We start from the raw sequence: 25,470 nt of genomic DNA on the forward strand, positions 1-25,470 counted from the left end.
CAGGGATATTTTTTCATGCCTAACTATTGCTTTATAGACATCTTGATACATAGAATGGCATATGATGAATAGTATACATGAGTATTAGAATGACTGGAGAGGTATATTCCTGCATAAATTCATAAATTGAACTACTCTTTCATATATCAGTTTCAATAAAATGTTACAGTTCTTCACGAAGGTCACACAATTCTCTTTCAAATCATTCTTAGCAAATACATAGTTTTTTTATTATTGTAATGGATTTCACCACATTTTAAAAACGTAATGCGTCTCCATAAAAGTTGATTGCTTTTGAAATATTTATCTTGCCACCTTACAAATCTGTTCTATTAATTCTAGTGATTTTCAGTTGATTTCTTTGGAGTTTCTAGGTTAACAGTATTACATGAAATAGTAAAATAAGTCTTTTTTGTTTAAAATATTAAATATTGGTGGTACAGCAGAGTGACCTTGCTTTATTAATTTTTATGGTTGTGCCTTCAGTATTTCACATATAATGAATGAATGAATTTTTTTCTTGTAACTTGTTCCATAGTGCATGACTTATTTTCATGTGAACTTCTTCCATATTTTGACAAAATTTACAAGTCTCAAATTTTAATGGAAAAATTTCCACCCACTAACATTATGCTACATACAGTAATGATGATTTACTTTATATATTTGTTAAATGGTTGCTTAAATGGTTAAAATCTACAATATCCTGGAATGGTGTCTTGCACTGTTACATGAATTAAAAAACTACCTCACACCATCAGTCATCTGTACATACAAATAGCTTTACACACACACACACACCGTTTTTTATGACTAAATTTGAAAAATAATCCTAGTAACTAGATAACACGAAATAAATAAATGTGTGATTAGCCACTTCCTATTGTTGAACTCAGCCTTCCAGATGGCTTACTTTGATTCTAAGCCAGTGCTTCTCAGGGTCAGTAGACTTGTGCACCTTCACTTCTCCAAAAAAGGAATGGAAAATTCCCAGGAAGTTGGGAACCATGCAGAGTTTCCATATGCTCTGTTCTAGTATCTAACCGTGCATTTTGCTTTGTTTATTTACTCATTCATTCATTCACTCAAAATTTATTCATGCTTTCTACAAGTCCATGTACTGTATAGCAGAGACTATAAAAAAATAAAATAAAAAATAGCTCCAGTCTCCAAGATGCAGTTTCTGTATCTTGGATACTTCTGGATGCACCTTGAAATTGTGCTTCTCTGCCTGGTGCTTTTTTATTTTTCATTACACGTTTTTCTTCTGAGGTAATTGTAGTTTTAAGAAATAACACAGAGAGATCCTCTATATCATTTCTTAGTTTCTCCCAATGGTAATATCTTGCAAAACTATAGTAAAAGATCACAACCAGGATACTCACATCGATACAGTTGGGGTACAGAGCAGTTCCACCACCACAAGGACCCGTATAGATGTTCTTGTAGAGCCACAGACACTTCCCTCTTACCCCTGATTCCTCCCACTTTAACCTCTTGCAACCGCTCATGTGTTCTCCATTTCTGTAATTCTGTCATTTTAAGAAGCTATATAAACATTCCTGTAGCAGAAGAGAAGGGATGAGGAACACCGCCTTATTCCCACCAGGTGGACATAGAATCCAGGTTCCTCAATGCGCCCCCACTGACACTAATGTGTGCGTGTGTGTGAGGGGAATCCTCATTACTGCTGGATAGGGATGAAAACTCTGGCTCTTTGCTAAGCTTCTGCTGATAGCATCCTGGCTGGGAAGGCGAGGAGTGCCTCCACTGCTCCACGGACACAAGGACAGGACCTCTTTACTGTGCGGTGGTGGTGAAGTCTTGACTTCCGCACTCTGGCACCACTCCGGTGGGAAGGGGAAGGACCCCTTGTTACTTCTGTGGGAGTGTGGAAGTGAGACACAGCCCTCCCTCCTGTGGTCTCCATTGGCATGAAAGACCCACCTCCCTGCCTGGCCTTCTCTTATACACTCTGGCAGAGGAGTTGCCGTGCGCTCTAGAGCTTTCCAAGAGTGGAAGTCTAGGCTCCACTTGGCTTCTTCCTGGTATGGCTGGAGTTGGGCCACAGTTTTTTCTGTGGAGTTGGCTAGAGTAGAGGAGTTGAGTGGTTATTGTGTAAACGTGTTCTATCTTGCTAGGCTGCCCTTTTCTTCATACTTTGGCTAGAGAGAACAGTATTTTGTTATTTTGGGCTTTTTTTTTTTTTTTTGGTCCATTCCCATTGGTGTTTTGGGCTTATCAGCTTCTTTAGCTCCAAGTCTGGGATATGTAAGGAAAACAGAAGCCCAAGGAACTCATCATCCTGTTGGTTTTTGGTTCTCTATGTCCTTCATTGGTCTGCCTTCTTATCATGTCATTTTATGTTTATTTTATGCATAACATCCAAGGTCTTGGGTTGCACTTAGCAGGAGGAGTAAGGAAAAGTATATCTACTCTGTCTTCCTAGAAACAGGTTCCTCTGCTTTAGTGTGCATCATTTCTTCTCTATCGAAAGATTTTTCCATGTTCGCTCTATCAATCCAACAGTGATATTGCTCTTTATGTGTTATCCTTTGTGGAAGGATGGTTATCTCAGTTTATCCCATATCTTATGCCCCATGATGACTTTTATAAGAGTTATGAAGAAAAACATAAAAGCAATTAAGCAAAAGCATGAATTAATCATAGCTGAAATTTCTTAAATCATCCTTATCTATAGGTATATATGGGAGTGAGTGAATTTTACCATGTGCTTAAGAATGAAATGCTATTGTCCTTCAAAATTATTCCCCAAAAGGCATCCAAAGTGATCTTGATATACACCCTAATTTAAAACATTGTCACTGTTTTTATTGTTTTAGTAAAAAGCTCCTAGCTTTTGGATATGGCCTATCCAGCCTTGATGGTTCTGGCACTCACTGTTCTAGCCTCACTCCTCGGTACTCCAGCCAGAGTGAACTCTCCTTGTTTTAAGCATGCCGTCTCTTGCTTCTGGGTCTGCACATGTTGCTCCCTGGGTCTGGAATGCCATCCGCCTGCTTCTACACCTTCCCTTACTTCTACTCATCGTTCTGGTCTCACTTCTGAAATAAATTTGACCAAAAAAGCTTACCTGACCATCCCATCCCTGCCTCAAGTCTGGATAACATCCCTCTTATGTATTGTCATACAATGTGGTATCTTACCCTTTTTAATCATCTACTTAAGACTAGAATGGCCATTAGGGTAGAGGTGGAGTTCTATCTCTGTATCCCCAGTGCCTCTGTACCTGTCATATCCTTTTCATCCCTATAGGGGGTCATGAAATTTCAGTTTTACAACTACTTGGATACAAACATGATCACCCATGGTGTCATGGGGGAAAATCTAGTTCTCTAATTGGTTCCATAACTTGGAGAAGATCAGACAGTGTCAGAGCTAGTAATAACTAGAATTCCCATCTGAAGATTCTCATTCGATCCTTCACACCACACCCTGCTTTAATGAATGAAATGGGAGAAAGGTGATGACATGGTGAAATTTAATGTGTTGAAGCATTACAATTGCCAAAGTAAAATACTTGCAATTTTATTTGCACACAGATTATTCATAAAATAATCCAAACATTTTAATATGGGAATGTGGCAGGAAAAAATTACTAAGTAGAGTACTTCAGGGTGTAGTAGATTAGACCACACAGACCATTAGAATGAATACCAGGCAGGATAGATCATTTTCAATCAGGTTTTATGGAAACTACAGAAGGAAATTATTTAAATATATTCGTTGGCTCCTATAACTATTTATTAAATATCTCTTAGGTACTTTGGAAGCTATGATTGCTGTACATTATTTGCCTTTAAATAGCTTATTATGAAATAGAGTAGTAATATTATGAAGAAGTCAGAATGTGTGTCATGAACGAAGAATTATGGTTAATCCATTTCTAAGCAACTGATATTAAGTGAAAATTAAAATGATGTGAATACATGTTATACAAAATGCTATAACTGTTCAGAAAGTATTCACCATATTTTGCCGTGTATAATGCATACTTTTCCCCCCAAATTTGTGAGGGAAAAATAAGGATGCACGTTATACATGGGTAGTACTAATTCCGTATCTATGTAAATGATTTTAATTATTTTATTTATGCTTATGAGTTAAAAGTGTAACTCTAGAAATAAATAACAATATCCATATGCAAAATAATACCTAGAATACAATCATTGGTTTTGTTGAACTCATGACAAACTTGTAGCAATGAAGAGTTCTCAGCCTTCAATGATGCATAAATATCGTAAATTTGTTAGTGGTACATAAAATTTCTTGTACCATAACATGTTAAAAAATAAATACTAAAATTCCTTTATAATGCAAAAAACAAGTACCTGAATGTAAAAAAATAAAAATTTGAATTAGAAAATTAAAATGAAGATTTTTTTCCCCTGAAAGTTTGGGCCACAAACATGGATGCGCATTTTTCACGGCAAAATATGGTACTTTTAGTTATGGAGGTGATGGGATTTGAACTGGGCTTGAAAGATAGGATTTAGACAGTTAGTAATGAGGTTTACTATTGTGGAGAATGGAAAGTACAGACTTGTGATGGGGACTGGAGGTGGCTTGTATGGATGGGAAAGTAGGCTAAATCTATGAACATAGTGGGAATGAGGGCAAGAAAGGAAAGGAGTAGGGACTAGATTGTACTGGGACTTGAATTCCAGGCTATAGAGATGGAATTAGTTAATTCCTTCAGTTCATTGGCAACTGCAAGCCTTTGAGGATTTTTGAGCAGGAAAGTGGCATGATCAGAGCTTTGTTATAGGAATATTAATTTGGCATCTCTGGCCGGAAATCACTGAATGTGAAATAAAGTAGAAGAAGAGGTTGTATGTGTAGAGATTACAGAATCAATCAAGTCATAAAATAATGTTTCAATGTTGTTCATAGTTGTAAAAAACTGGAATCAACCTAAATAGCAAACATTAAAAGAATATTTAAACCAGAGTGGTGTAGCTTATGGTACATTTTATTTACTTCTTTATAACAATTCTGAGTTATTAGCTATTGTAGTAAGAATAAATAAGGTTAAAGATAATTCTAAAATCTCCAGATTTCTTGCCTAGAAATGCTTGCCTACAGAGTTTTAATTATAAAACCCAGGCTTAGCTCACATTTCTCATCCAGGCAGTAAATACCTTAAGACAATTAAGAATACAGGGTTTTCAAGGTGGCTGGTTAGCTCAGTTGGTTAGAGTACGGTGCTCTTAGCAAGGTTGCCTGTTCGATCCCCACATGGGTCACTGTGAGCTGTGCCCAAGAATACAGGGTTTTCAATGAAGAAAACTTTGCCTAAGTATTCTATATTCAGCCAGGTTGTGTTTGTGTGTGGATGTATGGGTACTTATATGTGTGTAGACATATATTATTTCTTCACATATGACAATTACTTCGCTAATGCATTCTCTTTTGGATAGACTCTTTTGAGGGTTTTGTTTTTGATAGATTTGTCCTAATCCATCAGTAATCTCCTTTCTAGTCTCAGCAGGTGTTTACATCTACAATATGGTGTCCTGCTGCTAGGGTACCATTTGCTGCTATGGCACCGCACAGTTGCTCAAATTCACAATTTTGTTCCAATAGCCTGTATTCCAGCCAAATGAGCTAAGCAATTGCAGGGAGGTGGCAGGATGCTAATTTCACACAGATTCGGATATGTAGAATCCAGGGCAGTTAAAAGTCTCCTCAACTAATTCATTGATGAAAATAGAAAGGATTTTAGCTAATAAAAAGAAAGTCCCTTGTATGCCTAAATTCTTGTCTTATATTTGTGAATATATTGGCTCAGCATTGGGTACACTGGTTCTCTTCTAGAACACTGGATTCCTGTGCTCAAAATCCTCACAGCCATTGATAAGAACAGATTCCTTATTCAGAGCAAATCCATAAAACTGAGAAGCATGATATTGTAATAATGAAGAGCCTTTCTCCAGGGACCCAGATATTTGCTTGGTGCCCTACTCAGATGTAGCAAAACTAGGGCTTTTGAGTTGCACAACTCCTGGGTACTGTTATAATGTACATGAATGAGCACCCCTGGAGTTGTGTAGGGCACAGCCTGAATGCCGCTGATGCAACTGCCCTAAAACTATATACTTTAAAGGTGAACTGTGTAAGAAACAAAGGCTCTTCTTATTTATAGAGATTATTTTAACCTTAGATTATGTATAAGAAGGAATTTCATAAAATGTAAGTTACGGTGTAATGTAATTACTATTAAATGTAATAGTCATCTAAGGAATTGATATTTAGTGGGTAATCTAAGTAGATTAGAGAGAATGAAGACTTCTTTGTATTTTAAAAATTCCAAATTGGTTGATGTTTTAATTCACTTTAGTCAAAGGATTGCGTTGTCAGCTGAAGAAAAATCTAATGTTAGCACAACATGATAACTTCAAGAGTCACACTTCCAGTAATAGTAGCTGAAAACCGCCAAGATGTTGCTGAAAAGAGAAAGTACTTATTTTAACAACAAAAACATCAATTAAGAAGTAATAGTTCATGCATTTCCAGGAAGGAAACACATTTCATATTAAAAAGAAAAAAACATACCCTCACCCTTTACCATCACTTGTGAAACTTGTTCAAACCACAGTTTGTTTCATCTTTTCAACTTTTGCCTGGTTTTAGATGAGGAATTTTCCCCCTTGGGAATCAAAGAGGTTGATTATACCTCTCCCACTAGAATTGTGCAAGGCCTTTAAGTAGTTCTCCTAAAGTCTGTTTTCCATTATCATTATGAATTTCACAATATATTTCCAAATGTACTTTTGGATATTTTTATCCAAAACACTGTTCTCTAGTATTGTCAACTCTTGATTACTCAAAAGGTTTTGGCTAGTAAGAGTGTAAGATGAGTTGCCTTTTATGTAATATTACTTTTTAAATAAATTATAAAATCTGTAGACAGAATCTGACCGCTCATAGGGAAGGTTTCTTTAACTTACTTTTTAGTATTATTCTATTTATAGAATCATCACATGCTAGCATTGGCACTGTCATAGACATCACTAACGGCAACTTCTGTATACGGGAGGAAAAGAAAATAAAGTCACTTGCCAGTGACCCATAGTTTGGTCGTGGAAGAGCCAAGATTACAACTCAGTTGTCTTGACTCCAAGTCTGATGTCCTTTCACTTCACCCTATTTGTTCGTCTCTCTGCCTTTAGTCTTCCCTTCACTGTACACCCACGCCCCATCTTCCAACAGAGCTTGTTTTCCCTTGCCCTCGTTTGACTGAGTGACTGCTGGCTCAGGCAGTGGGGTGGGTAGTGCCTGGGTCAGATCATTGGAAGGCTCTCTGAACTTACAAGAGCATGTTGCCCACTGAGAGAAAGAGACAGGTACATATGTTAAATACAGTGAGATATGTGCCAGAGCAGGGCTGAGGATCATGTACTCTGGGGACACAGAAAGTTATGGTATACTGTAACTAATACTAACTATAATAGTTATCTAAGGAATTGATAGTTAGTGGGTAAGACAGAGAGAATGAAGACGTCTCTGTATTTTTACTGATGGCTGATAAGTTTGATACATCCATCACCTTAGTTTATGCTGCTTTGCTTTTAAATCGTTCTGCTAGTTCTTCTCTTTTCCTATGTTTTTCTACCTTTGTCCTTGGCCCCGCCACCACCACTACCTATCTTCACTGATTTGGAGGTTATGCATTCTTTTTCTGTTCATAGTTATGTATATTTTATGTACAAATTTGAAGCTATTGTTTTTCTTCCAGTTTTATCAGACTGATGTATATGAAAAGAAATGAGAACTTCACCTTCATTGCCCAGTTTCTCTCATATTTTAAACCTTCCTTCTTTATATTATACAAAGATTATTATTTTCTTCCTTAGATCATATGTCTTTCTTAATAACAAGGGGGTTTATTTGGTATTCATTTTCATTTTCACAGTTATTTTAGCAAGATAGTTAGCAATGGGCTATATGTTCCACTAGTTTCTTAATCTCAAACAATTTGTTAAGTGCCATTTCCCCCCATACCTGAGTTCTTTATTTTGATGTCTTTTCAATCAATGAAATACATCTTTATTTTCAGATGTCATGCACATCCTCAAATGTCTTCCTTTTCCCTCATAATTACCAATGTCTTGCTCAGATGTGGAAGTTTGGGTTCATAATATTTTTTCCATGTTGCTATATATCTTATTCCATTCCTGGCATATGTTTTTGCACAAGAAAAATGAAATCAGTTTGATTTTCCCACTTGCAAGTATCTTGTTTTTCCTTCCTAGATGCTTGTAATGCATTTCCTTTATCCTGGGTGTGAATCACTCATTAATTTTGCCTGGAACTTAATGAGTATTTTTGCTCTAAAGCTTCAAGTAAGGAATATATTCTTGCATTGATATCACATCTATTAATTTTCCTAAGTCTATTTAGTTCTGTTGTTGTGGAAGTTTATGGCTTCTTTTTACTGCCTCCAATAACAATTTTAATTTTGTTGTAATTTATATTTTCTTTTCCATCTGTGTGTTTATCTTGATTAATAATTGTCTCCTATAGCTGCTGACTTATGTTTAAAGGAGATCATGTTGCCTTGCGTCTTCTTGAGGATGTGCACAAATATTTACTGTACTTTTTCTAGAAAGAAATATTCAGTAATATGAATAATTCAATAATTCAATATTTAATGATAAGATACTTCGAAGCAATGTTCTCTTTCTTTCTGCTCAAGTATTTTTTCAAATAGCATTATAACTGTTTTTTAAAATGTTTCTCTCATTCTTAAATAATCACAGATCTATCCAGTTTTAGAATTTTCTACTAGTACATGTCATGGATAAATGTTATCTTCTGTTTTTGAATATAATCAAGAATTTTAGAAGTATGGTTATTTTTTTCTAGTAATTGCATTATATTGTCATTGTCCCTCAATTATCATTGTTTATAGTTTTAGCTTAGTATAGCGATTAAAACAAGGGCTTGAGCATTCAAGAGACTTGGGTTTGAGACACAGCACATGCTGTAGTAAAGAACACGGCCTCTGGATCCAAATTATTCGGATTCAAATCCCAGCTTTGCCACTTACTCATTGTGTAACTTTCGCAAGTTACTTAATCTCTTAGTGCCTTAGTTTGTAAAATGAGATGAAAAATATTAGTTACTTCATAGTTCTTAAGATTAAAAAGATGATATTTATGAAATATAGGGAGCAGTCCCTGAGACATAGTAAATGCTATAAAAATATTTGCTTTAAATTCTAACTTTAACCTTCTTCTCATTTTGTTGCAAACCTTAAAAAAAAAAAAAAAAAAGACTTTTAAAAATTAAATAAACCAGAAGCTTATCTACCCAGAAATAGGCCTTAAAAAATGACAACAGGAAGAGGAAGGGAGTGTGCTTCCATTTAAAAATATTTGACTTGCTAATTAAGAACAAGATAAATATAATTTTGAATTTTTGTCCTAAAAATTCACCAATAAACCAATGTTAAGTTCTAAAAAATAAAATGCTAGCTCTGTCACCTACGAATTAAGTAACTTTAGTTGTTGTCAAATCTAAGCCTCCATTTTATCATCTTTAAAATGAATATCTACAGTTAAATTAATGCATTTAGTAATAACAATATTAATGTTTATTATATTATTAAAACTAAGGATTAAATAACAATTTATATAAAATGTTATCACATACATGCATATTACTTGGTTGGTACTGTTTTTTTAAATAATCAAATGCATACTCGACTGTGATACATTTAATTGACTTAACTGAGTCCCATTATTCCACAATTTCTCTGTCATTGAATTCTTATTGTTGAGTTATTTTATAGATGTGTAATCCCAAAGAGAGAAAGTTACAATTTCAAAGCCACATTGTCAATGCAGAAGGGGGCTATGAAACAAGGTCAGTTAGATTCTGCTTTTAATCTTTTTTTCCTTGAGCCTGGGAAAAACAATGTCTTGATTCTTTTTTCTTCAAAAGGCCTATTTCCTATTAGTTGAGTTATTTCCCTCAAGCCCTTCACTTTCTCTTTTCCTTTGTCAAGTGCTTTGAACAGAAACTATGGGCTAAGTGCTTTTTGCATACCTACAAGTTATTCTTCTCTGCTGGGAGAGTGTCCTGGGGTGCAGTGGGGGGAGGTGAAGCTAAACAGGTAGGGGGTGGCAAAGGAATATGGAGCATACCATATTTATCGATTTTTTTTTTGCGTCCGGTATCATTGATTCCTTTAGCCTTTGACATGCATAGCTATTTTGACTTTTCCCACAAAAAAAGCCCAGACATACCGTGCATGCTGTGTTGTGTTGTAATTGTAACTAATTGTGGGACATAAGAGGCCACTTCAACACCTGCAAGTAAGACTACATCACTCTTTAAAAAAACTTGGTTTCTGTCCTGGCTTGAATTACACTATTTTTACTATGAAAAGCTATATTGTTCGGGTTTTTTTTCCCCCTAAATACTCTCAAAGATGTTGTTAACTCTCAGTTGATGTACCACCTAAAATGTGCTTTCCTGGCCTGCCCACAGCTTGCCCATCAGGGACATACAAACCAGAAGGTTTGCCAGGAGGAATCAGCACTTGCCTTCCGTGTCCTGATGAAAATCACACCTCTCCACCTGGAAGTACATCCCCTGAAGATTGTGTCTGCCAGGAGGGCTATCAGGCCTCTGGCCAGACCTGTGAAGGTAAGTCTCCCCCCATTGGCAAATAGGAAATAGAAAAGTGGATCTCTCCGAGGGAAATGATGCTGGTGAGTCCATCTAGTTCATTGAAAATGATCTTTAGTATTTCTTTCTCTAATCGTATTTTGGGGGGAAGTCTTTTGTTAAGTAGCATTTCTTACCACTGAACACACATCCTGCTCCTGAGAAAGAGGATCTGAGATCTCAGGAGTAATGTAACTATGAAACTGGAAAGATTCAGTACTTGGAAAAGATCTGAAAATTAACCCAAGGGAAAAAAACCACAAATTTGAGTAAAAAGACAAGCTAGTTTGGGCCCTGGTGATAGTTAAATTCATTTAAAGAAAATATTTTTGTAAGTCTCTCAGTAATTTAGCAAAACTTAATTAGCCTGTAACATGTACAAGAAGCTGTGGCTCTTGGGAATTGTGACAGGCACATTTTGCCGGCTTTGGTTTTTTCCGTTTTTTGTTTTGTTTTGTTTTGTTTTAATTTCATGCCACCTTAATTAAGAAGGAAAATAGCTAATGACATGTGAAGATCAAGAACTAGAAAATCTTATATCCACATAGATAACATGAAAAATTTTTAAATGTAAAAAATAATATTTTGTCTGTTTTTAAATTTTAAGTGGAAGCAAATACCTAATAGAAGTGAGAAGTAAAGGTTCTTCTTCCGAATGCAGACTTAAAAATTTAAATGCAGTAATTAGGAATGCTGTATGTAATTTAGATATATGCATAAAATGTCCACTTAAACCAAAAAGGGGGGGAAAGTCGGATGCTTCATAGACAAAGTCTAACTTTACTTTTTAATTTTGTTTTGTAAATGTTAGTTGTCCACTGCCCTGCCCTGAAGCCTCCTGAAAATGGTTACTTTATCCAAAACACTTGCAACAACCACTTCAATGCAGCCTGTGGGGTCCGATGTCACCCTGGATTTGACCTCGTGGGAAGCAGCATCCTCTTGTGTCTACCCAACGGTTTGTGGTCTGGTTCAGAGAGCTTCTGCAGAGGTATGCAAACTGCCAGTTCACGTTGTTTGATTGTCTTGTTTGATATCCTTGACTTAAAACTCTGATGGACCAGTAAATTCTTTGTTTCTTTTGATTTTCATAAACCACAGACCACCGAAAGAGAAAAAAAATTATAGGAAGTTTAAAGTCAGAACTCCTAAGTTCAGTTGACCAAATCGTCCTAAACTATGCTGTTTATATTTCTTTTATGAGTGAGCAAAGGCAGGGCCTGCCTGGGAAGGAAATGGGCAGATTACCTCAAAGTTCAGATTTTAAGCCACCAAGACTGGGTGCCAGGGGAAGTTTTGGACTGGTTAGAAAAGGGGCTTTGATACCCACTGTGATGACAGGACATAGGGAGCCACACCAGTATCCTCCAATAGGACAGGTAGCCAACTTATCCATCTCCAGCCTTCACCTGGAATAGACAGCATGCTAGAGAAAGTGGCAATTTGCTAAAGTGAAATACTAAACAGCCTAATCAGGCTAATAGAAAAGGGGATGGTACCCCGGGTAGGCACTAAGTAAGTCTCCCCCATAAAACACAGAGAAACCAACAGAATGGTACTTACGTTCACCTCCACTCTTGCCATCTCCATGACCTACTTTCCTGCTTCTTACAATTGTTGCACAGACAACTTCCTAAGTAGGGTTGGAAGAGAAGGCTATCTAAGAAGAGGTCAGAAGGGGAGCAAGGCGAAGAACTTGAGAATCCCTGTTCATGAAACTTCTGAAGATAGTATTCACCCCCTGCCTAGGGTTGCCAGATGAAGTACAGGACACCCAGTTAAGCAACGAATAATTTTTAGTGTAAGTCTCATACAAAATTTGGGACCTACTTATACTAAAAACTATTTGTTGATTTGATTTTTCTGAAATTCAGATTTAACTGGACTTCCTAATTTGTGTTTTTGTTTGTTTGTTTTGTTTTGTATTTTTGCTACATTTGGCAACCTTATCTTCACCACATCCCCTAGGCAACCTTTGGCCATACACTTTGTTGATTTTGACTGCTCCAAGACTCCATATCTCCCACCTCACTGGAATAGGGTAAGGAGTTCTGTCTTCTAGTCTTCTCTTGGCACCTGCACCCATAAGGGAAGCCCACTTACATTGCTCCGAGGTCATATGTGAACCCTAGGAGACCTCCACTATTTATATTTGTCAGCTACCAATACTGCACCCAACTACAAATTAGCCTAAATCAGGTCCCAATCCAGATTCTTATCTGTGAGGTCTGACAATTAAGTTCACGAACTTGTTACAATGATGTTGCTAACCTTTTTTGATATCAGAGGGATTATTCATTATGAATTTGTACCAACTGGACAAACAGCTAACCAGGTTTACTATTTGGAAGTGCTGAAAAGGCTGCGTGAGAAAGTTAGATGACCTGAACTTTTCACCAACAATTCCTGGCTCTTGCATCACGACACTACATGGCACTGTCCGTGAGGGAATTTTTAGCCAGTAAACAAATAACTGTATTGGAACACCCTCCCTACTCATCTGATCTGACTTTTTTTTACCCAAAGATAAAGGAAATATTGAAAGGAAGACATTTTGATGACATTCAGGACATCAAGGTTAATATGACGACAGAAAAAGTGTTCCAAAATTGCTTTGAAGGGTGAACTAGGCACTGGCGTTGGTGCATAGCTTCCCAAGGGGAGTACTTTGAAGGGGACCATAGTGATATTCAGCAATGAGATATGTAGCACTTTTTCTAGGATGAGTTCACAAACTTAATTGTCTTACCTTCATATATCTACAAAAAAACAAGGAAAAATGAAGAAAATCAGCAAATTTAACAAAGAAAGGGGGAGTAATGGAATTCTGCAATTCAAAGGCAATTACATTGCTTAAAAAAAATTACACCAGGATTCTAAGGAATGGGAGAAATCTAAGAGCAAAAATGTTTCTTAGGGAAGAAAAAGATTGCTTACACAATGAATGGACATAATTAAGAGTCAAATTAATGTCAGAAAATCAACTCATGAAATTCTCCTGAAAATAGAGCAAAATTTCAAAGATTAAAAAAATTATGAAAAGCTGAAGTGACCTGAGAATAGTCACAAGAAATAGACTTGTCTTACATGAGAAATCCAGAGAGAGAATAGAGTGGAGGAAAAGCACTAATAGAAGACCAAAGAATGTATCCTCAAGCTGAAATCTTGAAAATATACACAACTAAAATATTTGATATTCATTTTAAAATCACTTGCTGTGTGCCAAAAAAAATTCTTAAAAGCAGATCTATGTCTGGAAATAATCTTACTGAAATTTCTGAATGCCCTGGAAAAATAGAAAATTTTGCCTGTTTCACAGTTAGAAATAAATAACAGTACCTGCAAAGGAAAGAGAATCAGACTAGCATTGAGCCCGTTATTAGCCATTCTAAATATTAGAAGACAAAAGTATGTTTCCAGGATTCTGAAAGAAAAGAATTAAACCCTAGATTTCTAAACTCAGAAAAGCTACTCTTATATGTGGGAAGACAAAGGAAAGACATTTTCAGTCACATGATCTCAAATGGTAAAAAGCCACATCCCATTACTGAAATATTAATCATAGAAGAGCTCTTAGAAATATTCCTGTAAAGTCAACAGTGAAAAGCTCTGTGTAAAATCTCTATCCCTTCTTCTAAATACCTCCTGGTAAGAGGTGGAAAACATTACACTTTAACTTTCCACTATTGGCCTTCTAAAGAGAGTGAGAAAAGCAAGTCAGCAACTCCTTTAGGAAAAGGTCTGGCCCTGCCTTTTTGGTCTCCACAATCCACACGGGGTGCCTGGCATCCTACGTAAGAAATGGCCATGCTCCTTCAGGAAGCCGTCCCTTTGCAAGCCATCCCTTTGTTCCTACAGCCTTGATTATCCCATTACCCTGTCTTTGATTTTGGTCCCTGTACATAAACCCTCCCTGTTGCCAACTTCCTCAGCTTGGAGGGATCACATTTAACCTCTTTGTGTGCTTCCAGAGACTTGTCCTCCCCTTGTTGTAGCCCTTTTGATTTGTGTGTCAGGGTTAGTCAGGGAAGCATGTGAAACACACCACGTGTGTTAGGGTATAAGGACCTTATTTTGGGAATTGGACCTTAAACAATTTTGGAAGGAGCGGGGAAACAGAAGGTCCAGAAGAGAAATTGGAGCATCAGAAGAATTAACTGCCAACTCAATCTGAGAAACCAAGCTGCCGAAATGGAACCACAAGGGAGAAATGTGTTGGGAAGTCTACGCGAAGCTTCATCTCTGTGTAATCATGCCCTGATGCTCTATAGCCAAGAACCCAGCAGTGAGTTTGGGGTCGCCTTTGGTCAATAGGGCCGGTAGTCAGGATGTGGAGTGGAGGCCAGCAAAGACGCGCTGGGACCCGTTGGACGTATCTGCGTTTGTCCATCACTGAGTCTAAGAGCATGGCCACTGCTTCCCTTCTACACCCTCCATATCTAGTTCAAGCTCTTCTTTCCATCAACACTAACCTGATTCACAATAAGGGAATTCTGACAATGTGTTTCCCAGCATAGCCAGCTTGTTATTGTACAATACCGACCACCACACTTACTTTTATTAGTTGTCTATCACGTCTGCTAGACTGTGAGTTCACTATGAGCACACAGTGTATCGTTTCCCCCTCAATCTTTGGTTATACCTCTGGTGAATGATTGAAAACTTGAACAAATACACATATTGATAAGTACATTGATAAATAGGTGGTCGGTTTCTGTCACTTCCCATATACATTTGCATTTTTTTAAAGCAGGCTTTTTCTCTTTTATGTTATTTGCGTTGATATCCTACCGTGTTTCCCAAAAAATAAGACCTAGCTGGACAATCAATTCTAATGCGTCTTTTGGAGCAAAAGTTAATATGAGACCCAGCCTTATTTTACTACAAAATAAGACTGGGTCTTATATAATATAATATAAGACTGAGTATGATATAATATAATATAATATAATATAACATAACATAATACAATACAATATAATATACCATGTCTTATATTAATTTTTGCTCCAAAAGATGCATTAAAGCTGGTTGTCCAGCTAGGTCTTATTTTCAGGGAAACACAGTATTTTTAAATAAAATAACTTTAATCAAAGGAGGAGAGATGCTGCAGGATCATGGATCTTCCCAAGATCCCTTCAATTTCACCCCCAAAAGGTACTGCCTAAGTTACGTGTCTACAAAGTTGTCCTGAGTATTGTTACTCAGATCAGACTCTTCTGCTGGCTCATCATTAATGGATTTAGTTACTTAAGGTATTGTTCCACGTAACATACACCATATTTCATTAATTCTGAAACACTTTCCCCTGACATTTTTACGTCTCTAAAACTGAGACGTACCTTAACATCAGTAGTACTAAATCCTTTCACAGGTGTTATTGTTTCTTTATTACTGTAGTGGCTCATAAAATATTGGTGTACCTTATAATTGCGGCATCTGGAATTCAATGAAAAATGACAGTTGTGTATGGATTCACTTCTGTTTCAAGGTGGGTAGATTGAGAAAGTAGTATTTTACAGATCTAATTTAAATCTAATTATAAGGACAGAGAATAATTTTACTTATTTTTTTCTTGAAAATCTTTCTAAAAATTGAGGCCAAAATAAAAAACCAGTGTAAAATATAAAGCCTTTTACAAATTTCATGTTACATCATTAATGTTTTGTAGTGTTAAATAATAACTAATAGGCTTGATTCTTATTCCTCTTATGCACTCTTCTTAATGGACTTATACGCTATCAATTTTATCTGAATTATGCATTTTTTTTCTAAACTAGTAAGGATTCCTTTGTGGTTTCTCAATGATAAAAATCTGCCTCATAGGGAAGAAAAAGGTAACTAGCTATACCACAACATCACAGTAAATTAAATTTAGTGATAGTATTTTTTCTCGACAAAAAGTTTTGGCCAACAATAAGAACCCTGCATTTAACATCAGATTTATTTTATTTTCAATACAGATACTGTCACAATTTGGAGATTGACAGGAAGGGTGTGTCTGGGGGAAAATCTAATTGGTCTTTAAAATGAGAACCAGAGCAGGTTCTTATATTGTCTACTACATAGTAGACTGTTGTCTAAAAGACTAAGTAAATATTTAAGGATTGCTTTAACATGAATGTAAGTCAAGAAACATTTATTGCAGAGTTTTTCAGCTTGTTGAAATAAAACTATTTTATAAGTTGAAACTAATAAACAAGCATGTTTCTATTCAAGATGATAATAAATGGTCATTCTTGATTGAAAAGGAGTGTAAAATGTTTAAGACTAAATAGGAATTATTGTATCTTTTGTTTTCCCTGAGGAACAGTGAAAATTTATTAAAACCAACATTTGAGCAGCAATATAATTTGCATGTGTTTGAATACCAACTCTAATTTACATCAGAATTCTTGAGAGATGTTGTAAATCCATTTAGTCTCAGGTTGGAAAACCAGTAATTTAAGTGTTTTTTTTTTAATCTGAAAGCAGTTGTTTAATATGGTTTTCCAGGTTTTATATATCTTGATCATAGGAATTTCTCTTATTCATCTTTTCATCCCATCTGACACCTGGTATTGTGCTACACATGATGGACACATTCAACGAAAGTCAAAATGTGAAAGGCAAAATATTTCTACGCCCTTGATGTACACATTCAACAATGATTCTACTTATATGAGCGACATACTCAATTAAAAAATCGAGTGTAGAAGGCAAAATATTTCTACTCAGTTGTCATTAATAGTTGACTTTGGTCCAAACCATCCCAGAGATTGAAAGGTTGGGGTTTACGGCTTAACCTTCAATCTAATTATTGAATTTTCTCTAAGGAGTAACAATCTTAAACAGATATTTAATGCACCCAATGTTTATGTTCTGCTAATATCATTTGAATGGATTTCTTTGCAATAGACTCTATCAGTGACTTCGGTTAAATATGCATTGAGTATTTTGTCCTGACTTTCTATTATTTTAAGGTTAAGCTTTCATCATAAATAAATATGTGCTTGATATGAAAAATTAGCAATGCAGAAAAGTAGAAGAAAGAAAAGTACATCTCACCCAGAGTCCCCCCAAAAATTCTTGAGTCCAAATGGTTTTGTTCAAAAATTTTTAGATTGTTATGTTGTCTTCTGGCCTTTAATGTTACAGTAGTGCTAGCTGAGAGCAAACTGAACTTTATTCTTTGGTAGGGGTTGTTTTTGTTTTTTGTACAATGCTCGGTGGTTGTTGGATTATATCGGTAAGCTATTAAAATGATTTTATGTGCCCATTTTTGGCATATTCAACAGCAATCCTCTCCACATCCATGTTTATGGCAGGCATATACATGCCATCTGACTGAAAGGGTGCATTTTCCATGGGTCTGTGCAGTCCCCCCACCGCTTCTTCTTGTTTCTCCTTTTCCCTCCTCCTACTTTACATTCCCCTCCCTACTTCCACTCCTTCCCCTGCACTCTCCTTTCCCCATCTGCTTCCCCTTCTCCCCTCCCCTTCTCTTCCTCTCTTCCACTTACCTTTCTCCTCCCCTCCTCTTCTCTTTCTTCTCCCATTTCCTTATTCTCCCCTTTTCTTTCTCATTTACTCTTCTCCCTCCTTCCCCTGATTGGAAATCCTGGGAGCAGGTGTAAGTTAGAAGTGGAGGAAAACAAGTGTAGAAAGAGTATAAACTCATTAGAGATGATTTTATCTGGAAAAAGAACACAATAAATTGGAGGCCCAAGTAGGGTATAGAAATTGATGGAGTTGATGCTCTTAAGAGAGTAATCTGGGAAGTACAGGTTGTTGTCAGAATGGGATGCTTGAATTGGTGATGGCAAGGTCTAGTCGACAATGCAGTGGAGGGGAAGCTGAGATAGGGTGAAGGATACGGTCATTGGGGAAGAGGAGGTGAAGAATATGACGCCAGAATACTGGAATGATCATCTACATAGATAATGAAATGACCAACTCTGTGTGTGTGTGTGTGTGAGAGAGAGAGAGAGAGAGAGCGAGAGAGAGAGAGAGAGAGAGAGAGAGAGAGAGAGAGAGAGAGAGAGAGAAAACGCATGAATTAGAACAAAATCTTCAAAGAATAAGAAGTGGCCCAGAGGTCAGCAGACAGTTGGAGAGGAAAAAATGGATGTTAAATATATAATGTGATACTTTGAGGGAGTTGGAAGTTTTTAGGAAGAATGGAAAGAGAATGGTCTGAGAAGGCAGTGAGGAGCAAAGAAGACACTTCTCACCTCCAGGCCATGACTGTAAGAGACAATAAGATTTTGATTAGGATAAGAAAGTCAAAGCAAAGTTCAAAAGGAAAGTGCAGAATATGAGAGGACTTATTGAAGACTGGTCATGTATTCCAGAGAGTAAGCACATGAGTTTGAATCAGGGGATGACCCTGGTAGATGCGCGAGGACTCTGGAGTCTTGGGCTTCCTGAGAGATTGTCATGAACAGGAATATAGGGCATCATGGAAGTAACTGAGATGGGCTCTCAGATGCATTATGGGATTTTGATGGGCTGGGCAGTGAGGGAATCTTGCCAGAAGAACTCAGAGCACAGACATAGTTTGGGAACCTGCAAAAACAGGAGCTGTTCAAGTGTCCTCTTGTGGCTTCTGTGATGTGATGTCAAGGCCAGAAAGTTAGAAGCAGCGGCACCAGAAAGTTAGATGCAGGTTCCTCTGTGCTCCCCCTGCCACTTCCACTGCTGGTGATGGTGAGGCTGACAGGCTTGGAGGCATTTCCCCCATCCAGGGCTTAGTAAGTACCCTTCTGGCTGCTCTCACATGGTGGTTCAAACCTAGCAGAGAAAGGAAATGTGTCACCAGTGGTACCTGCTCACTTCTCAGATAAGGGAAATGTGATCCTTGGTCCCATGCTCTACCTCTGAGCAGGGTTGGAGCACACACAAATCCCATGGGCTGAAAGGGGGAGAAATCTTTCCCTAGAACATTAACAAAGGAAAAGTGAATGGATGCTGGGCAAAAGGAATTAGGAACTGTGTATAGCTACTGGTATCAAAGAGCCAAATAACAATGTCTTAGCCAATGAAGAGCTTATTTCTCCCTCGTCTAAAAGGAAAGACAGATGTAAGTAATCCGAAGCTGCTGTGGTAGCTCCATTGTTATCAGAGACCCAAGCTTCTTTTATTTTTTTGCTCTACCATCTTAGTGCATGATACTTAGTGCATGATAAGTTATCCTATACTTACACTGTGGTATGCTGGGGGTACTATACCTCATGTCTGTATTTCAGGACAAAGTAGGAGGAGGAGGGGAAAACAAGAAAGTATTCTCTCAGTTGAGACAGTCCCCATTAAAAAGCTTTTCCAGAAGTCCCACCAAACTTCAGCGTATATCTCATTGACTGTCATTCATTGAGATGGAGGTGGGGCATTATCTTCCAGCGGTGCATATTACTATGCTGAATACAACTGGGAAGAATGGTTATTGGATGGGCAACTAACACTTACTGCCGCTGCAACAAAAGCAGATAAAATGATGTTGATGCATAAGTCAAAATTAGCATCATGAACTAGGATTTGAAGTAAGTGTCCAGGAAGAAAGGCATGAAAGGCTAACAGCACCAGAGTGTGGTCAGAGAGTAGAATACTGGAGTTCAAGGTTGCAGAGATTGAGCAGCTTGGCAGAAGCTGTGGTCATTAAAAGGCTCAGGATATGCCTGCGAGATCTGAGAATTGAGTTGATTGTGAACCTGAAATCTCTGTCCTGGAAAAGACCCCTTCCTTTTGTTGCAACATAGCCTAGAAAATCACAGAGAAGACCCAGCTGAGGGCTGTACATACCTCCATTTGTCAAACACATCCCAACCTACAGACATTATAATCCATTTAGGGCCAGACTTCTAGACAGTGTAAGTTTCCAACCTATGCGTAGATGGCTTGAACGCATTGGTGTTGCTTGGGCATTCCACTTGATAAAACACAGACTTTTAATTGTCCCGTACTAACTCAAAAAATAATGGTGCGTGAGTTACAGTTAGCCATTTTAAGAAAAGGAAATTTTCTTGCTTGCAATATGTTGGCATTATTAAACTTACAATTATTATTTTTGTTCTTATTCAGTAAAATGTGATGTAATTGTTTTCATTTTATGTAGTGAAAACATGCCCTCATCTCCGTCAACCCAAACATGGCCACCTCAGCTGTTCCACAGGGGAAATGTCCTACAAGACAACGTGTTTGGCTACCTGTGATGAAGGGTACAGACTAGAAGGAAGTGCTAAGCTTACCTGTCAAGGAAACGCCCAGTGGGATGGTCTAGAACCCCGGTGTGTGGGTAAGTTCCTGGGAGGCTCTGGTGACTGATTTCTCCTGTTTTCTGTGAATACCTAGAGCCAAAAAGTAACTCATAGTGAATATAAATACACATCCATATATATACATGCATGGAGATACAGATATATACATAAATATGTTATTTTATTCCTCTCCACTGGTTAAAAAAAAACAAAAACTGCTTCTACACCAGAATCTAGTTTTCCAAGTCACTGAAGTTTACAGGTTTAAATGGTAATGCTGTTTTTTGTTGTTTTTTTAGCTGGGGCTAATTTGGATGAATCGTTTCTGAAAAGCAAATACTGTATAATCTCTTCACTTTGTTAAACACAATTTTCTTTTATCTTGCTGATTAAAGAAAAAATTATGAACCAGTAAATCTGAAGATAGACCATACAATTCTATTTTATCAGATTTTCTGCCTTGTCCATCACTAAGAGTTCTGACATCTTGTTACTGAAATTGGGTCCAGAATGAAAACATTCAGTAGCTTCTCCAGTTTGCTGCTTCTTATACACTGTAGATACAAATAACTATGGTAATAATGATGATGATGAGAGTATGATGACTACTATTTAGTGAAACCTTACCTTGTGTCAGATACAGTATATGTACTGTATCCAGCACTAGCAGGTATGTAATGAAATAACCAACTTCCAAAAAACAGAAGAGGAACAATTTGTATGGAATAAATAGAGTTGTGCCAGGACACAAGGTGCGAAAACTATCAATATTTCAGTTCTCCCCAAATTGATTTATAATTTTTTTTAACTTTTATTTAAGTGTGTTTTTCCAGGACCATCATCTCCAAGTCAAGTAGTTGTTTCAATCTAGTTGTGGAGGGTGCCGCTCACAGTAGCCCACATGGGGATCAAACTGGCAACCTTGTTGTTAAGAGCACCGCAATCTAGCCAACTGCGATAACATGCCACCCCCATGATTTATAATTTTATTCTAGTATAATCTAGTATTGGATCCTGGTGGTGATAAGGGACAGTGTCAGCAGGAAAAATGTTGGATTTACCAGAGGATTCGTTAACAATCTAAGAGCGGACCCTTACTGTGCAGGCTCAGAAAAACTGGTATTATCATATTGAGAAGAGATTAATCTCTCCAGTACGGGAGAATGAAATTTGCTGTTGAACACAGATTCATTTCATTAACAATGAGATGCCTACTGTTGTGGTATTGAAAGACATTGGCCTGACAAGCATCGTCAGTATTTTTCTTGGGTAAAGAGAATCTGTGGCATTTACAGTTTGTGGGAACACGAATAACATTCTCTCATTTCCCTACAATAGAGCGCCACTGTTCCACCTTTCAGAAGCCCAAAGGTGTCATCGTATCTCCCCCAAACTGTGGCAGACAGCCAGCCAAACCTGGGACAATTTGTCAGCTAAGTTGCCGCCAAGGATTCATTTTATCTGGAGTCAGAGAAGAAGTGAGATGTACCACCTCTGGAAAATGGAATGCCAAAATTCAGACAGCTGTTTGTAAAGGTAGGTCTCCATTGGTTTGGTTGAAAAATGAAATTCCTACATGACATATTGGTGCATTGTGGGACTGTCCCTCTTTGCAACTTTTGCTGCAAACCCATGATAAAATAGTAGGTGTTAACCCAATATACACTATGAAGACTTATGTTTCAAAATGGTGGATTTACAAAATCCAATTACAATATGCCAGGCAATGACAGAAGAAATATAAAAATCAGGATAATATTAGACCTGGAAATCAGGTAAGTTTTCCATCAGCAGATGAAAATCTTTGAGGAATTTCTGGCCCATATAAAGCCGGTGAGACTAAATCAATTTAAAAAAAAGTTGTCAGCACTTTGAACCCTGCATCACGTTATTCACAGGAGAACACGGTCAACTTCCTGACAGCAAGAGCGGACTGCTATGAAAAAGGAGATACTGAAAACAAAGTGTTCTTAGAAGTAAAAATATCATAGGTTGGCCGGTTAGCTCAATTGGTTAGAGAATGGTGCTAGTACCACCAAGGTTGCTGGTTCAATCCCTGCATGGGCCACTGTGAGCTGCTCACTCCTTAAAAAAATGTGTGTGTGTGTGTGTGTGTGTATTTATATCATAAATCTCTATGAGAATGGCAAAAAAAAAGTGGAATGAACGTTGTTGAAAACAAAATTAGTGATTTGAAGAACCAAATTGAGAGTTCCTTCAGAATACGGAACTAATAAAGAATTTGAATATTCCAACTGATCAAACCAAAAAGATGAGAGTTAAGAGACAGTAATGATCTATCAAGAAGCCCCAATGTCCATTTAATAAAGAGTTCAAGAAGGAGAGAGGAAATAGGGTGGAGGAGAGGAATTTTCTTATCAGTAGAAGAAAGTTGCCCTGAGCATGAATGTTTAGATCAAAAATAGCCCCTGAGGGTTAGGCAGGCATATTTTTACTACTGCTGGTGAAATTGCTGAGGTCCAAAGTTAATGACAAAATGTTAAATAAGTTTCCAGAGAGAAAAGAAAAATTGCACAAAAGAAACAAGAATGCGACATTACACTTCTCTTTTACATCTTCAAATGCCAGAAGGAAATGGAGTAATAGCCAAAGAATACGGAGAGAAATTAGATATAAACTTCAAATTCCAAATCTACTCAAGCTATTATTCAAGAGTGGAGGAAAAATAAAATACTTTTTCAAATTTTCAGAGTCAACATGCTAATAATGCATCTTTGTGGGGGAAAATTGTCAAGTATAAGCCCCTTCAAGAAAAAAAGAAAATATAAATCAAATAAAATTGCAAAGAAACAAGAGATAAATGAAATCATTTCAGATATATGTATTCTGCTCCAAGTTACAGAAGCCCTAATTTAACATAACTTGAAATAAGGGGATTTATTACATCATATAATAAGAACTTAGCTCTATAGTAATTAATGTGTACATATGTAATGTTACCACATCTAATTCAGTATTTGTACTGCGAAGGTTCACACTGCAAAAAATATTACTGACTTTAATTTATTGTTTGTTTTGACAGTGCCTTTTAGCACTACTAACTAATTCTACTTGACAGCCATGTTTTAAAGTGTTGTTCCTTCCTGCCACAATTAACATACATTTTTTTCCGTTTTTCTTTTTTCTTTTTTTCATTCAAAAAATATTTAATCAACCACCTATTACAAACCAGATACTATATAGTGTAATGGGACAAGAAATATCCTGACGTTCAAAGAACTTAAATTCTATTGGGGGAGAAAATTCAATTTCAAAACAGTGCTGAGTTTTATGTTTAGGAAGAACAGAGAATTGTGGAAACTTATGGAGTGAGCACCTAAAATGGACCCCGGGGGTCAGAGAGAGCTTCTTGAGGAGCTTGTGTCTACGCTGAGAATTAAAGGACAAGTAGTAGTTATCTAGGTAAAGGGAGAAGAGGGCATTGATTAAGGCAAATAAAAGAACATGGCCGAAGGTTCAAGAAAGACCATGGTGCTTTCTTGGGACTCAGCATATTCAAGGTGGGGAGTGAGTTCCAGTAGGGGATTTGTAAGAGATGAGCCTGAGGTCAGTAGGTACCCATTCATGAAGGTCCTCATAAGCCCTGCTGAGATAAATTATCCTGAAGGCAGTTGTGCATTTCCAATCAATCAGGAATTGGGATGTAAAAGATAAGTCACAAACTATTAATACATTTTTTATCTCATTCTCAAATGACTTAGTATTCCTTATCAACATAGTAATTGATTTGTGTATTTTCTGAGTCAGATGTGGAGGCTCCTCAAATCAACTGTCCTAAGGACATAGAGGCTAAGACTCAGGAACAGCAAGACTCTGCTAACATCACCTGGCCAATCCCAACAGCTAAAGACAACTCTGGGGAAAGGGTAAGGTTTATGCAAATATTTGCGTCCTTTTTCAAATGGATTCTAAATACACTGCAAATGTGTGTGATAGTGAAGATTTACAGATATGTTAATGATAGCACTCTTTCTATATATATACTCGACTCATAAATATTAATGCCTCATTTGTTAAAGAATGATCAGCCTTGTGTTTTTAATTAGGAATTTTAAAATACAATGGAAAAAACAAATGTATTTTACTACAAAAGTGTTTTTTAATTTGTATTTTAGAAAACTCCTAAATTAAAAGGCAGATAGCACACTAGAGAAAAATGTTCCAAACTTGTCAATGGTTAGAATGTTTTTATTACATAACATATTAATACAAATTTATTTTTGTCACGTCATAATTTTCAAATAGACTAAGAAGGTGCACACATCGTTCAAAAAGGAAAGAATATACCTATACCATGCAAACATGAGACTTTAATCTTAGCACAAGACACTAAGAAACTGAATTAAAACAATGACAGGGTGCCATATTTTTGACTTACCAAAAAGTAATGATATTAAATGTAGATCAGGGAATCTGGGGTGGCAACTTTGACACCGACATTATCAAATAATAACAATGGGAATGCAAATTATTACTATGCTTTGGAAAATAAATTTTGTATTATCTATCAATAAGATGT

At 36.9% G+C, this 25,470-nt stretch overlaps 1 protein-coding gene across 1 annotated transcript in view; it reads left to right on the top strand.

The window, feature by feature from the left end:
* Positions 1–25,470, top strand: part of SVEP1 (sushi, von Willebrand factor type A, EGF and pentraxin domain containing 1) — a 151,042-nt gene that overhangs the window by 36,101 nt on the left and 89,471 nt on the right. The window contains exons 4-8 of the mRNA XM_019749535.3: positions 10,519–10,677; positions 11,510–11,689; positions 20,789–20,968; positions 22,269–22,466; positions 24,699–24,817. Coding sequence (XP_019605094.3) covers positions 10,519–10,677; positions 11,510–11,689; positions 20,789–20,968; positions 22,269–22,466; positions 24,699–24,817 — 836 coding nt within the window. The remainder of the gene's footprint in view (positions 1–10,518; positions 10,678–11,509; positions 11,690–20,788; positions 20,969–22,268; positions 22,467–24,698; positions 24,818–25,470) is intronic.

The sequence above is a fragment of the Rhinolophus sinicus genome, chromosome 16 (genome assembly GCF_057876585.1).
Source record: "Rhinolophus sinicus isolate RSI-liver-muscle chromosome 16, RSI-T2T, whole genome shotgun sequence".
NCBI lineage: Eukaryota > Metazoa > Chordata > Mammalia > Chiroptera > Rhinolophidae > Rhinolophus > Rhinolophus sinicus.